This window comes from Takifugu rubripes, chromosome 9 (assembly GCF_901000725.2).
Source record: "Takifugu rubripes chromosome 9, fTakRub1.2, whole genome shotgun sequence".
In the NCBI taxonomy this organism is placed as follows: Eukaryota; Metazoa; Chordata; class Actinopteri; order Tetraodontiformes; family Tetraodontidae; genus Takifugu; species Takifugu rubripes.
In genome coordinates, this window is record NC_042293.1 from 4,554,962 (window position 1) to 4,570,192 (window position 15,231).

The 15,231-nt window shown below is 42.5% G+C and overlaps 1 protein-coding gene across 3 annotated transcripts in view; it reads left to right on the plus strand.

Moving 5' to 3' along the window:
• Positions 1 to 15,231, plus strand: part of tmtc2b (transmembrane O-mannosyltransferase targeting cadherins 2b) — a 75,882-nt gene that overhangs the window by 47,684 nt on the left and 12,967 nt on the right. For 2 of the 3 annotated variants that reach the window (XM_029842023.1, XM_029842024.1), the window contains 6 exons: positions 3,021 to 3,867; positions 5,083 to 5,197; positions 7,664 to 7,749; positions 9,234 to 9,418; positions 10,100 to 10,178; positions 12,141 to 12,262. In XM_029842023.1, coding sequence (XP_029697883.1) covers positions 3,021 to 3,867; positions 5,083 to 5,197; positions 7,664 to 7,749; positions 9,234 to 9,418; positions 10,100 to 10,178; positions 12,141 to 12,262 — 1,434 coding nt within the window. Of the gene's footprint in view, positions 1 to 3,020; positions 3,868 to 5,082; positions 5,198 to 7,663; positions 7,750 to 9,233; positions 9,419 to 10,099; positions 10,179 to 12,140; positions 12,263 to 12,333; positions 12,569 to 15,231 lie in introns of those variants that run through there. The other variant, XM_029842025.1, reaches the window with a different exon arrangement.

Genomic DNA, 15,231 nt, shown 5'->3' on the forward strand with positions numbered 1-15,231 from the left:
TGCTTCCTGCGGGGATATGCTAAACCACTTATTTCAGAGTAAACTGGATTAAAGACCAAGTAGACAAAGCTGGAATGCCTCGGTTTTTCTTCGTAATGGAGTTACAGCACCCAGGAGGCTGCTGCCCTGCCGGAGATTGGGCGTTTAAACGGCAAGCCCGCATATGTGTGAATGTTTGTGAGATAATAGATTAAGCTTTTATGACATCCCCTTGGTGATGTGTCCTTCAATACATCTCTGGAGAACTTCCTGCCTTCTTACTGTCTAGATCCATCTTTGCTTTAACATTTGTTTGCTTTTGATTATAAGAAAAATGATTCACAATAGAAGACAGCGGGGTTGTTTTTTGTCCTCATTGCTGGCACAAGAAAGAGGATTTGCAGTGAAGTTCAGCACCACACCAGACGGTTGATACTACTCATCAACAGGAGCATATGGTTGTGGTTTGGGTGGCGGTGTCTGAGCGTGCGAGCCATCTCAAGAGTCAGGATGTCACAAAATGAGTTATAAGTATGAATGGGAATGGTCAGCATCAGCACTGTTACTGCATGCATGGATTAAAGAAGTTGCAGGAGATCAGTGTGGGTGGGAAGCAGGGGTTAAGCTGATCTGACTGCTCTGACTGGTCTTACAGCCAAAATCCAGTGAAATACGATGTTGGTGTTACATCTGAAGTAAATGATTAACTCTCATCCATCCACCCACCCATCCATCCATCATTCAGCCATCATCCATCCATCCATCCACCCATCCATTCAACTACAGTGAGACAGTTAAAACGCTGTTATTGGAATAGCCTTGGTTTTCTTTGACCTCTGCTTTATTGTCTTGCTTGATGCATATTTTAATAGCATGTCTATGAGGTGAGTGCTGTAACCCACCAGGATCACAGATGTTGCACTTCTTCAGACACCTAAAATTGACAATACTCACTCTGAGGACTCGAGCGCAGAGCTTTCAGGAAGTAACAGTAATTTATTCAAACTCAAAACACCTCCAAGGAGGGATGAAACAAAAAAAAAACAACAACTAAACTAAAGAAATCCAAAAAAGGGGCAAAGTCAAACAAAATACACTCTCTTACGAGGATCAGACAAACAAAGGTTGTGATAGTCTCAAAGATTCTCATGGCAATGAAGGACAAGCTGGTGATCATAACAAGGGACAGGACACACTGGCGCAGGACCAAGGGAGACACACACTATAAGCACATGGGGGGGTAATGGGGAACAGCTGGAAACAATCAGGAATCAGGGAAGACAATTGCACAGGTGACACATAAGGAAGGACAAGTGGCCTGAAACGAGAGGAGAGTTAGTTTCAAAATAAAACATGAAGTCACAAAACCAACATGGAGACGGGACAAAAAGAGCCAACTTAACCCACAGGTGTGACAAAAATGACGCATAGTTGTTTCTTTAACTCTGGTTTCAACAGGAACTGGGCTTTCTATTTCTCCTCTTTTCTTTCTGCTGTTTTTTTTAAATAGTTTTTACTTTGATCATAATTCTTTGCTCCGTGACCCATGTGCTTCCTATTCAGGTCTTTAATTTAAACTGGCAAACCTCCAGTTTCTAATATGCTACATAACCTAAGCTGGCCGTGCTTGTTTTATTGAACCACATGTCTGTCTTAGCAGCACTTTTACACAATTTGATTTATTTCTAGTATGATTTAGATAATGGATTTTATTTTGCATTGGCTCCACTGTCTTACCTAGATTCAAAAGTTAAGGTACACATCAGCATCATTTATCATGATTTATATGATCTAAAAATAGATGATGTTATGGCATAAGCGTGCTAACTTAATTTCTTGTCTATTTTCTAAGTGGTATAATGTCTTTTCCTGAACAGAACTTGATTGGCAGGTACTCAAAAAATTAGAGCTGGCAGCCAATTAAAAATCTGTTTTATTGTTGCCTGGCAACAGAATAACTTTTTCACCAGTGGTATATCATCTTGACACAGCACTTTGAGCTCCCTGAAAGCTTTGGACATGCTTGACCTATGGAGGGTTGTTGGTTTTTCCCCTCTCCCATGCTGGTGATATTTCAGAGATTTATATCTATAGTATATAAATATTTCAATCCACAATATTATGCTTTAGCCAGAGACTGCGATCAGTCACTGATTGAAATGTCAGATTTTTTTTTTAAAGAAACCACTAAAATGGGGGTCGTCTTTCACCTTCTTCATTAGATCGTTGTGTGTATAGGTATCACTTAATTGCTAGCATTTTTAAACTTCGTATCGTGTATATTTAGACTTTATCCGATAACTTCAGTGGCAGCTCTGCTGCTCGGTGTGCTGGAGCGTTCCCAGTAGATGTTGGCGCAGCCTCTCTTACAGCATCATGTGTTAATGGCAGCAGACGTGGAAATCGATAGTACAGCCCGGAGGCAGCAACCGATCACATTGAAAACTTGTTTGTGCATCAGCGAACAGAGGTCATGACCCCTGGCATAAATGTAGTGTAATGTTCATCTCTGTTGGCTTTAGGTTTATAAACCAAAATTATTACATCTCAGTTCTGCTCAGACTTAAATCTGTGCTTGATGTATGTACTTTTGATCCAATCCACAGAGCTTTTTAGATATGATTTGGCGTTTCTCTACTATGATGAATGATTTTCCGGAAGTTGTTGATTTTGTCTGTGTGTCTGTATGAAATTTGTGATGTAAGGTCACTGGTAAGCAGAAGACATGAACAGGGCCGAAATTATTGTTCTTGCTTTTCGGACCACGGAGGCCAAATAAAACATTCTCACAAAGCACTCGAACCACTCCACTCCTTAAAATTCAGTCGTCTGTCATTTTTCACTGTGTTGCACTTGGCACAAAGCAGATAATCTGTCAACTGTTTCATTGTAATTGCCCACTATTATTTTAGAGTGAATGTCTCAGATTGATTAATATCTCCTCCAGCCTAAATTATGCCTGTCTTGACCCTGTCATGTATTTGCAGTCAGTCCTTCAGTGGTTTTATTTATTTCTGTGGGTTGTTCTTTTTGCCTTTCAGAGAAAACCTCTCCAACTGCTGTTGAATGTGTCCTTGCTGGCTCTCTGGGGAGTCATCCTGTTGGCCTGCCGCTTCTACTGGATGGGCAACAAACCCCCAAACTTTTCCAACTCCGACAACCCAGCAGCCGACTCACCTTCACTCCTCACCAGGACGTTAACCTTTTTCTACCTGCCGGCCGTCAACTTTTGGCTCCTTCTCTGCCCGGACACGCTGAGCTTTGACTGGTCGATGGACGCGTTGCCTTTGATCAGGACCCTTGCTGACTGTAGGAACTGTTACACCACTGCTTTCTATCTTGGATTGCTCTCGCTGGCTTGGTTTAGCTTGTGGAGGCAGGAAAAAAACAAGCTGAAGGAAATCAATGGCAAAGCACACTATTACACCAACTGTAGGAATGGAAGCAGCAATGGACACGGTTACCATGGGAACAGTCACGAACATGTGAACAATTCACATGTAGGCACTTATATTAATAATACACACAATGGAACTAAAAAGTACTTCGAAAGCAGGACCCCGCTCCCCACCACCGAGCATGTGGTGGTGTTCTCTCTCGGCCTGTTGGCCATCCCCTTCCTCCCCGCTACAAACCTATTTTTCTACGTTGGTTTCGTGATAGCCGAGAGGGTGCTCTACATCCCCAGCATGGGTTTTTGCCTGCTTGTCGCTGTAGGGATGAGGTCGTTGTATGTCCGTCTACGCTGCAGATCCTCCAGGGCCATTTTGGTGTACTGCAGTGCCGTCCTGGTTCTGCTTTTCAGTGCCAAAACGGTCTTGAGGAACCGGGACTGGCAGAATGAGGAGATGCTCTACAAGTCGGGGATCTATGTCAATCCTGCTAAAGGTAAAACCAAACCTCATTTTGATTTGGTCACATTACCTTTTTTCTGTGATCCCAGAGTCAGGCTTTGGCAGATCCTGTTTGGACGTCTAAATAGTGAGCCGGCTTTTAGAATTCCCAATTGGATATGCTGTCACTCTGGTGCGGTTCTGAATAATTTAACGTAAAGCTGCTCTAAAATGTCTTCTCTCTTCTTCACATCGCAACTAAAGGACGCTCAAAGTGATCACCTCAATTTCCCAGAAAAAGTTGCTTCATTTTATAGATTTTTCCTCACGCATTCTTTTCTCAATGCCCCCGTTCCTGTTAGAGACCAACTATCTCTGGCCTCTGAGTGGCACCATCGCCAGCAGATGCAATATTCAGTAGCCTTTGTAGCTGAAGTCATTAGGCACAGATTTCTATCCAATAATTTCTCGAGCTGTGTCGGGACACGACGCGTTAGCTAATTTCCCTTTCAGATTCTGCAGCCGAGCTGAGGCATGACAGCTGTTTGTTTTGGCAGGCCATCAGCGGAATCGGAGCGGCAGCAGTGTGGCGGCTCCCATTCAGTAAACGCTAATATGAGAGCCGAGCCGAGCGCAGCCTCAATCGTACCCACGCTCAGTAGACTAACAAACCTTCACAATAACAAAGCAATTCCTACCTGTTATAAATTCATCTGTTTTCCCAAATCCAGATGCAAAGCTGACTCGAATAATACATAAGAAACCTGCCATATGACACACATGTTTTAACTTTATATGATTAGAAACTGTAGATTTCTTACAATTTTCTCTTTGAAATTTGCATCTTTATTCTTGTTTTTTCCCCTTCAAGCTGGATTTCCTCGCTCCCCAGAGCCCCTGTGAAAGCGGCACAAAAGATTTCAGCGACCGTATTTAACCTGCCGGGATTTTGCGCTCCTGTCATTTGGAGCCAGTGCCATTAGCCATCCAATAGCACAGTGGTGGTCTTCATTCCACTGTCACTCGATTGACTGGTGGTTTTGGGACACACCTCCCCCTGCTGCTGCAGCTCTCTGTATGCTTTTGCATAATGTCTCATTGTACCAGCTACAGTAGTTCTCCCTAGAGAGGTCCTAAAAACACGGAAACCATGTTGAATGTAGAAGAAAACCATCACTTGAATACAGAAAAGCTTCCTTGCTGCTTTAATAATAGAGCTATTTTTAAAGTTTTTATTCTTAGAATTGTGTTATTCTCTTTTACTGCACAGCATGGGGTAACCTGGGAAATGTCCTCAAGAGCCAGGGGAAGATGGACGAGGCTGAGCAGGCATACAGAAACGCCCTCTATTACCGCAGCAACATGGCTGACATGCTGTACAACCTGTGAGTTCATGTTTCTGTGTCTTTAATAGCCTTACTTTTGTCTTGCGGAATGCTTTATGCTCTGTGTAAAAGAACAATGCATAAACATAAAATATTATTGTAAGTAGCTCCACTTGTGGTTTTATTTATAACTCTTGCATCATGGGGTTGACAAAGACATGTTTCAAAAGCTGAAAATCTGTATTCCTGTAGGTCTAATAAGAGCACTTTATCTTAAATTGTGTCAGGTGAGTTCTGTTAAATTACTGATGCACAAGTACTCTATAAGGAAAGACAACCATCTGGCGACTGATTACATTAAATTTATCAGCAACTTTGAACTATTTTAGTTTCTTTCCAGACATGCACATAATTCTGAATCCGACTGGATCAGCTCAGCTCACGTTCTGGAAGTAAACAGGCCATTTTAAATCTGAATGTTTTTGGTTTTATGTAAATCTTAAACCATTACCATTTAAGAATCACAATAACTCATCGCACATCTTTCCAGAAGACACTGACATTATAGAATGAATAATTAAATTAGATTAGATTAGATTCAACTTTATTGTCATTACACATGTCACAAGTACAAGGCAACGAAATGCAGTTAGCATCCAACCAGAAGTGCTTAAGTAGCGAATAAAACTGTGACGGGTATATACAATATATACACACAATGATATATGTTTATGATATCAATCTATATGTTTGTATTTACAGAGTTCACAGTTATGTAAAGGATATATAAAAGTCTTTGCAACCAAGATAAATATATATACAGGCTGTAACTATGGTGCTGATGTGCAAAGTATGGAAAGCAGTGCAAGTAACCGGATGTGGGTAGTGCAAATAACAGATGTAAATAGTGCAAATAACAGATGTAAATAGTGCAAATAACAGATGTAAATAGTGCAATTATTGTAACAGATGTAGTCAGTGCAAATAGCGTGAATGTACAATCAGTCAGTCCAGACGGGGTTATTGTGCCTGAAGGGAGGTAAAGTGGGAGGGGTCGGAGTTCAGCAGGGAGACAGCAGTGGGGAAGAAGCTGTTTCTGAACCTGCTGGTTTTTGTCCGGAGGCTCCTGTAGCGCCTCCCAGAGGGCATGAGGGTAAACAGTCCATGCGCTGGGTGACAGGAGTCTTTAGAGACCTTCTTGGCCCTCCTGTGACAACGCCTCCTGTATATGTCCTCGATGGAAGGAAGAGAAGCTCCAGCTATTTGATGGGCGGTCTTCACCACCTTCTGCAATGCCTTCCGGTCTGAGGCAGAGCAGTTCCCATACCAGACCGTAACACAGCTGGTAAGGATGCTCTCGGTGCAGCGATAGAAGTTCACCAGGATGTCTGAAGAGAGGTGGTGTTTCTTCAGAGTCCTCAGGAAGAAGAGACGCTGGTGAGCCTTCTTCACCAAACTGGAGCAGTTAGTCGTCCAGGTGAGGTCCTGTGAGAGGTGGATCCCCAGGAATTTGAAGCTGGACACACGCTCCAGCGCTGCTCCATTGATGTGGATGGATGCCTGTCTTCCTCCTGAAGTCCAGGACGAGTTCTTTAGTTTTATTGGTGTTGAGCAGCAGGTTGTTGTTGTGGCACCACGTAGCTAAACGGTCCACCTCCTCCCTGTAAGCTGACTCATCGTTATCCTTGATGAGGCCAATCACCGTGGTGTCATCTGCGAACTTGATGATGGTGTTGGAACAATGTAGAGCTCTGCAGTCGTGGGTGAAAAGGGAGTAGAGGAATGGGCTCATCACACAGCCTTGTGGTACTCCGGTGTTTACAGTGAGGGTAGGGGGGCAGTGATGATCTAGCCGCACATGTTGTGGTCTATTGGTCAGAAAGTCCAATAACCAGTTGCAGATGGAGATGCTGATGCCCAGGTCCCTGAGTTTGGTTATCAGCTTGGAGGGGATGACAGTGTTAAATGCTGAACTGAAGTCTATGAACAGCATTCGGGCGTATGTGTCTTTATTGTCCAGGTGTGAGAGGACAGAGTGCAGTGCTGTGGAGACTGCATCTTCTGTGCTCCTGATCTTCTAAATCTCCTCTTTATTAAATCCAGGTAATCACAGGCTCACTAAAACGTGCCATCATTAATGGTATGGCGTGATTGGAGAAAATGTCATGTGGTCTCTGATGCGTTTAGAGAAAAAATGTGTAAAAAAAAGTGTAATTTTGGATCTGTTAAACTGAATGAATAAAGAACCTGAATTGCAATTAAAGCAATTTTCACTTTACGCTTTTGTTTACTTGAAAAACACAAAAGTCAATATCTTAACACATAAATTGAGGTGCAACCCCAAAAAAACCCATTAAGACGCCAACAAAAACCTGCCCAAAAGTTGCAAATATACATATCCCTGCAGTGCCTGTAAACCAAACCCGGAGAATTAACTTCAGTGATATCTTTCAAAACTCATTAAGGCACCAGTTTTGAAAGGTTAAACCCTTCATAACCCTCCGTTCACCGTTTTCTCTGTTCCAGCGGTTTGCTGTTGCAAGAGAGCAACAAGTTCTCAGAGGCGCTCCACTACTATAAGCTGGCAATTGGTAGCCGGCCAACTCTGGCTTGTGAGTACGCTTTTCTTCTTCTCCCTCTTTTATTTACAACCTTCAGCCCTTTTGGTTGTGGTGGTGCTGTGTCCAGGCAACAGGAGGCTCAGGCTGAGGTGGTGGCGGCCAGTTGTTCTCAGGGCTCAGCACAGCTGCGTGACAAGCAGCTCCCTGATGTCATTTACTACGATTCAGGCCACAACACTCTGATTTCTCCTCACCTTCCTTAGCCTTTCCTCTCTGTCCTTTTTTCCTCTTTCTCTAAACTCCTTTGAGGATTTACCATACTTTTCTACCCTTCCTGATATTAAATTATCTCCGGAACGCAGCCTCGCCTCAGACAGCGTCACTCCATCATTCCAACAAATCGCTCACAATCTTCCCCAATCATGCATGGAATTAGCACCTGGTTGTTTGGGACATTGGTCAATGATAGATGAACGGAGAATCCTGAACATCGCTCCTTTAACTCCACAAATTAATTATACAGCTAATCAGGATTGCAGAGACTTTCACGCAATTAATCAATCTGTCATAGTTGATAACAAGGTTAATTAATTATTCTGAGCAGCAGATGTCCTGAAGGTAGAATTTCAATGTGACAGTTGAAGTGTTTTTCAAGGTTACGTCGCTCCTTGTTTTTTCATTGGAAGCGCGCAGATGTACGTAGGAGCCCAGGTTTATTGATTCGCAACAGATGGCTGTACACGGAGAAGCTGCAGAGACTGAAAAAATATCTACCTTTCTCCAGTTGGTGGTGGTTCTTATCTATTCCCAATTGGATCCGTAACTGTGGAAAAAAGATATTTACCCATGAACGCAGTCATATGTAGGTAGATAAGTCTATCAGGTGACCCAAGAAGAACATAACCTGTCGGGAACCTTAAACTGGATTAACTGACAGCTCTCATAGATTGCTCTTCCTGATTAATCTGCTCTATCAGTTGTGTACAGGCTAATTACTTTTTGCTGCACATTGATCACACAATTATGTTTGATAGCTTGAAATGTGCAGATTTAAGCATCTCAGAGGACACACAAAGACATGGAGCATGAATTATGATGAATAGCAGCAAACTGTCCTCTGTAAATAGTCGAAACTATTTTATATCGAAAACATATTAACTCACATATATGAGTGCAGTGCAGAATGGTTAGACACAGCTTCCTTTAACCTTTAGAAATAAGCAAAGTTTTTGCTAATCTATTTAATTGTCAGTTTTAGGCAAAAATAAGCCTGCAAATGGGTCTGCCAAGTTTTCTTACCCTCATCACCTAAGGTGAAAGAGGAAAAATTTCGAAATAAATATTTTGGACTTTCATAAGAATACTTTCTATTAAATATGTTACATTTAGATTAAGTCTATGTTTGACTGTTGATATTAATTACCATTATTATTGGCAGTAATATCCTATCACCAGTTATCAGCTACTTGTGAAACGTCTGCTCTACATGCTCCAGCTGAACTCAAATGACTCCCTGTGCTCTGTTTTCCCATCAGCGGCCTACTTGAACACGGGGATCATCCTGATGAATCAGGGTCGGACAGACGAGGCCAAGCGTACCTTCCTGACCTGTGCTGACATCCCAGATGAGAACCTGAAGGACCCCCACGCGCACAAGAGCTCTGTCACCAGTTGCTTGTACAACCTGGGCAAACTGCTCCATGAACAGGGACACCAAGAGGTGAAAGGGATATTAAATTCCCATCAATCCTTTGCAAGCGTGTGGATTTTTCCGAGAAGCCATCCAGCACTCTGAAAAAAAAACTGTCCATTTTTTTGGAAGTGCGGGGAGTGAGGCTCACGCTGTACAAGCTCAAGCGCTGCTCCAAAATTGCTTGTGTCATAGGGGATACCATTTAATGCAGATTATCCGCTCTAACAAACTAACTCACTGTCATGCCCCCAACAGCTTATATTGCTGGCTAACGTAACTCGGTTTCAGACACCGCACATTCATAATGTACACAAGCACTGACGCTGCTAATTCAATCTGCACCGAAGCAGTGGTGCTGCAGATTTAATAATGGCTTTCATAAATCGTTGGCTCGCCGGAGAAAGAGAGCAGTCCCATTTCCTCCGGCTGCTAACCACAACATTTCCTTCAGCGGTGAAGCAATTTCAACTCCCAGAACTGTTTACACTCAGGGGCTGAATCACCGACGCTCCTCTCTGTTCATACCAGAGTCAGCGTACAACACTTCTGCAGTTGTGTTAATAGCCGTGACCGCGGGGACAGACCCCTGAGGGACCACCAGGTCTGCACCATGTTGTCAAAGTGTGAGGGGACAGAACGCTTGTTTGTCTGTAAATTAAGCAGCCCATCATCACCCCCCCCCCCCCCCCCCCTTTGTTTCATTCATAGGAGGCACTCACTGTGTTTAAAGAAGCAGTCCAGAAGATGCCCAGACAGTTTGCACCCCAGAGCCTCTACAACATGATGGGTAAGCACTACGGCATCAAAGGGAGGGAAATTAGGGACTCTTTAAGGCTGGAAATAACATTCAAACTTTAGCTTTACCTTTCATTGGTAGACCATTGGTACTTTTTTTCTGATTGCGGCCAAGCAAGTAGGATTAGTGATGTTGTCTGAATGAATCCATGATGTGTCTGATTTCAGTGTTGCAACAGTTTAATGTTGCTCTTAATGTTGCGGCAAGCTCTTTGTAGTCTCTGTTTATGATGCTACAGTAAGGTGGATAGCCCATAAATTGTGTGAAATAAGGATCAGACACAAACCGTTTATATCATCAAATAGTACTGAAATACTTATTTTAGAGTTTCAGAGAAAATTAATGTTGTTTAACAGCATTTTGACAGTTAAGTATACAGTACCCTGTTCATTTGCTTTGCAGCAGCTTGTCAGGTTGCAGCTGCCGAACAGCTGCTTTCTGCATCATTAGAACCACAGGCGTAGTTTTTTTTTTTCTCACTTTTTCTCTCAAACACACACACAAACACATGCGTTTATGAAAATCTACAGTCAGTGCCACAGGTTCAGTTGGAAAATGCAGTTTGACAGCCCGGCTAAGATTATGTCACAATGTTGACTAAAGCTGCAGTCACCGTTAAGCAGCAGCTCTGTGTCTGTAATTAAGGCAGTGAGCCGCGGATCAGAGCTGACTTCTCCTCCCCGTTTGCGCACTCTGACATACCTGCAGTTTCAGTTTGTTTTTTCCAGGCTCGCGCTGTTCGTCAGATGCTTAAAAGGTAGCTTTCTTTTTTTTTTTTTTCATCAGAGCCACAACTGGGTTGTAATCTGCACCCTGCTGGTCTCTCTCCAGCAGGGGCGAGGAACGTTCCACTCCAAGGAGCTGGTTTCAGCGTCACTCCTAATTACATGTTGACGGTCTTTGCTAGTCTCGCACAGAGGTTTTGCTGCCAGGTTTTCAGCTGCCTCTAAACCCATCAGCAAATAAAGAAACATTTTCTTTTTTTAAAAAGAAGTCTTTTTACACTCGTATTTGGGTTGATGTTAAATCTCGGAAATCCCAGCAATCCTAGACTGTCTATTATTTTATCTCTAAATTGATGCTCTTTGACAAGTGCGACAAACTCGGGTCGGATCATACAGGCTGTGAATGGGAATCTGCTGACATTGATCTGCTGTGATTCAGAGGTGATTTGAAATGATTGTGTTGATGTAAGCTGTTGACAGGGATGATTTTCATCCTGTAGGCAAAATAATGTGTCGCTTAAGACTCAAACATAAGGCTATAATTATCGATACAATCTTGAAAACATACACTGTTATTTTACATCTCCTGGGAGGGGGGGGTTAAAAGGTCTGCCGCATTTCATTCTTCACTTAAAGGGAAGTTATTACTTACAGGTTTTTTTTTCTCTTTTCCACGGTGTCACTAGTCAGAACTCCTCTTACATATGTGTGGTTCCAAATCCTGAACCAGAGTTGGGATTATGACACCTGTTGCATATCTCAGTTTCTTGAGCCCCCTGGGGATTAAAGTTTTAGTCTGCTCTGGCCAAAACAAAGCCCCCCTCCCCCCGTCCTTCTTTATCAACGTGGCCATGGTTATTAGCCAATGCCATCGAATTTTTGCAATAATACAGGTGTTATTGGATGGCCGACCTGACCTGAGGTATGATTGTTTTCTCAGGTGTCAGGAGGGAATAGGCCAGAGCTGGTGGCAGGGGAGGTATCAGATGATGTCTGACAGGTCAGGTGGACTGAGGGTTCTGCTTTCTGGGTTGTCATTTCTCTAGAAAAACAAGACAATGGCACTTATTTACTAGATACTACAGTTTTGATTAGAATTTGTCACATCTGCATGAGTACAACCCTCGACATGCAGTTCAGCACCTGAAATACTGGAGCTCTGCAGTTTGCTGCAACATGGACTCTATTTTACCTCCTAACTGTGGCTGGACCTTTTCTGCTCTGACAGGAGAGGCCTATGTAAGACTCCACAAGCTGCCTGAAGCTGAACACTGGTACAAGGAGTCCCTGCGAGCCAAACCAGATCACATTCCTGCACATCTCACTTATGGCAAACTACTGGCTATGACGGTAAGGCTCCCATTGAACAATGGTGAGATTGTGGCTGTAAAAAGCTAATATGGGTCATTTTACTTGTTTAGGTGCTTGAAGAAGGAAAGATAAACAAATTGATTACAGGAAAAATGTATCTGTTAGCTTAATCAGGACAATCAGGCTGCAGAAAAAAAACAGTGCAATGATTTGCGGCTCACGTGTCCCCACCTGCTGCGGAAGTTTAGTGAGAACAACATGAACAAAGGTAAAGAAAAACTCAGGAGTTGTCTCTTCACAAACATTTAACAAAGTGATTGCACTGCAGATGCTGCTCTGTTCCAATTAGTGCATATAAACACAGTGAGAAAGGTGTGTGTGTGTGTGTGTGTGTGTGTGTGTGTGTGTGTGTGTGTGTGTGTGTGTGATCCCAATGCTGAACAACAAACCATAAGCTCTTCTTTCTAAAGCTGATTTGATGGTGCAGCATATGTCTGAGTAGTATTGATACAGTCTGCAGCAATCAGAGATCTGACTGTACATGGTGGGCCCAGCCTAATGCTCTGAGGTCTGAATTGGTCTTGACTATCTTTGTTCCCCTCTCACACTTCATTCTGCTGCTGTTCTCTATCGTGCATCGTTTCATTTTCTTTTTATCACAGTTTTATCACGGATAGCAATCTTTTCAGCTCTGCACCGGTGGTTATTAGGCTCTGAAATCTGTACAGGTAATCGTGTGTGTGTGTGTGTGTGTGTGTGTGTGTGTGTGTGTGTGTGTGTGTGTGTGTGTGTGTGTTTAAAGGGTAATTAAGAAAACCTTTGGTTGCTCTGAGACTATTTCAGGAATATTAATGTCATCTTCCTTTGAAATAGCCACAAAGAAGACACTGTATCATGGGCTAACTACTGCATTCAAACTGTTGAAGCAACTATGTTTTGTCGTGTGCTACTTCATCTAATTTAAAGTGTTTTCCTCCTCTTTGTTTTAATTTGAATTTTTAAATGTGGATTGTAATTTTAATCGTTCTTTGCTGACTTTAGTCAAATCCTGATAGGCACCTTTATCTTTCATTTAATAATGTATACGTTTAAGTGTTTAACTGTAAAATGTGGACTTTTTCCCCCAAATATTTTTGATATTCTTTAGAATGCTTTAGATATTTTTAAAAGAACAAATTTATCAAAATTGACAATAAAATACATTGGACCTTTACTGTGCATTCTAATATATACATTTCATTAGATAATTATTGAACTTTTTGAAGCATTTTTGTTTTCATTCAAACCACTATTAATGTTGACATTTACCAAAATAAAAGCATGCCAACTCGATGCCACACACATACAATTCAAAACAACCTATCATTGAGATAGTTTTCTGCCGTGGTCACATAGCTGATTTATGTTTAAATAGATAATGGTAAATGAAGCCTAGTAGGTCAGGCTCATCCAAGCTAACAGGAATGTGATCGTCACTGATCTTAGGTTGATAAGTTTATTCGGAGTCAAGTCAGAGCTGAAAAGGAAAATGGGCAAATAAAGAGCTAATTGAAAAGTTTTGTTGCCCAGAAGGTCAAAATAAATTATTAATTTAGCGTTCTGCTACGCCCATCCTGTCTTTGTATCATTATCACGAGAGTTATATGAGATATGAGAAGAAGCTGCTTGTTTCAAAACATTGTTCACAAATATTTAAAATGTCTCCATCCATAAATCAAACCTCAAATATGGTTAATTTTTGCACAAAGAATTTGATTAATCTGATTCTGGGGTTGACCTATCTCACAACTTGCAGGTATATATTTTTAGCTCATTGGTGTCAAAGTTCAGTAGTGCAACGACATCTTCACTAAGGCAGTCTCAGGGTTGGAGATTAGTCATCAAACCGAAATCCAACACTGGTTTACATTGGTTTCCCCATCTGGAGTGAGCAGCAGCGAGTTGAGCTGACAGTTTTGATGAATGTTGCTTGTAAAGTGTCATAAATTCCTGTGTACTAAAGCCACTGTGTGTCAAAACTCAAAACAGAAACCAAACAGGCCAGAAAAATCAAGATCTGTAGCTCTGTACAGTAACGCCACTAATTCCATCAAATCAGAAATCTTTTTATTTTTTTAATAGTATCCGCACCCATTAGAACAAAGTAGGCATAAAGAGCCCCCATTTCAATGTGTTGTAAAGTTTGTCCTGATCACCAGATGTGATGCTGGCCCCTGATGCCAGCAGCACTTACGCTTGATTAAAACCAGAGCAGGAAGTTTGTTTGCCCAGCAGACCCCGGTCTCAACACTCGCCGTGGTACCGCTGTGAGTTGTGGACATCAGTCACTGTCTGGTTTGACGAGGCACAGAGCCCTGTGAGGGGTGGCTGTGATAAGGCCAGCAGTTCAGTGAGGGTGGGAAAGCATCTGCAGGATGGAGGGGACAATGTGGGAGAGGAAGGAGTAAATCCCGCAGATCAGTTTGACCCGCCCACCTCTGCCGACACCCTGCGATGCAGGACCCATCCCTGTCCCCCTGTGTGGACACCTGCCTGTATCGGGTTCAGTCATATACGTGTCATTTCCTCCTTTAACACGTTGCAGGCGTCGATCCTAATCACCTCAGCTTCCCCGGAATCAGAGCTGCATCTGTAGTTTGTCTGCAGTCGTCAGGAGATTCGGATGTGTGAGGCCCGAGGAGGTCAAACATGTGCGGGGCAGATTTTGGCGCAAAGCTGCAGTAACAGTCCAGTCAGAAGCGGTTTGTCCTTCTCTTCCTGTATCAGGTCTGTTTTCCACCTGGTATCCGAGTTCAGTCCTTCTTTCTGGTTTCTGCTGGACAAACAAGTGTTCATGTCACTAAATTTGAAGACAGCAACATTAAGTGAAATAGATTCCATTGGTCCCTTTCTTGGCCGGAAGGTCTTCGATTGTCATTGGTAATCAGTAACACCGTCGTTATATTCTCTTTTTTTCACTTTAGCTGAAGAAATATACAACAAAATGTATTTCAATTGAATTTTAACTT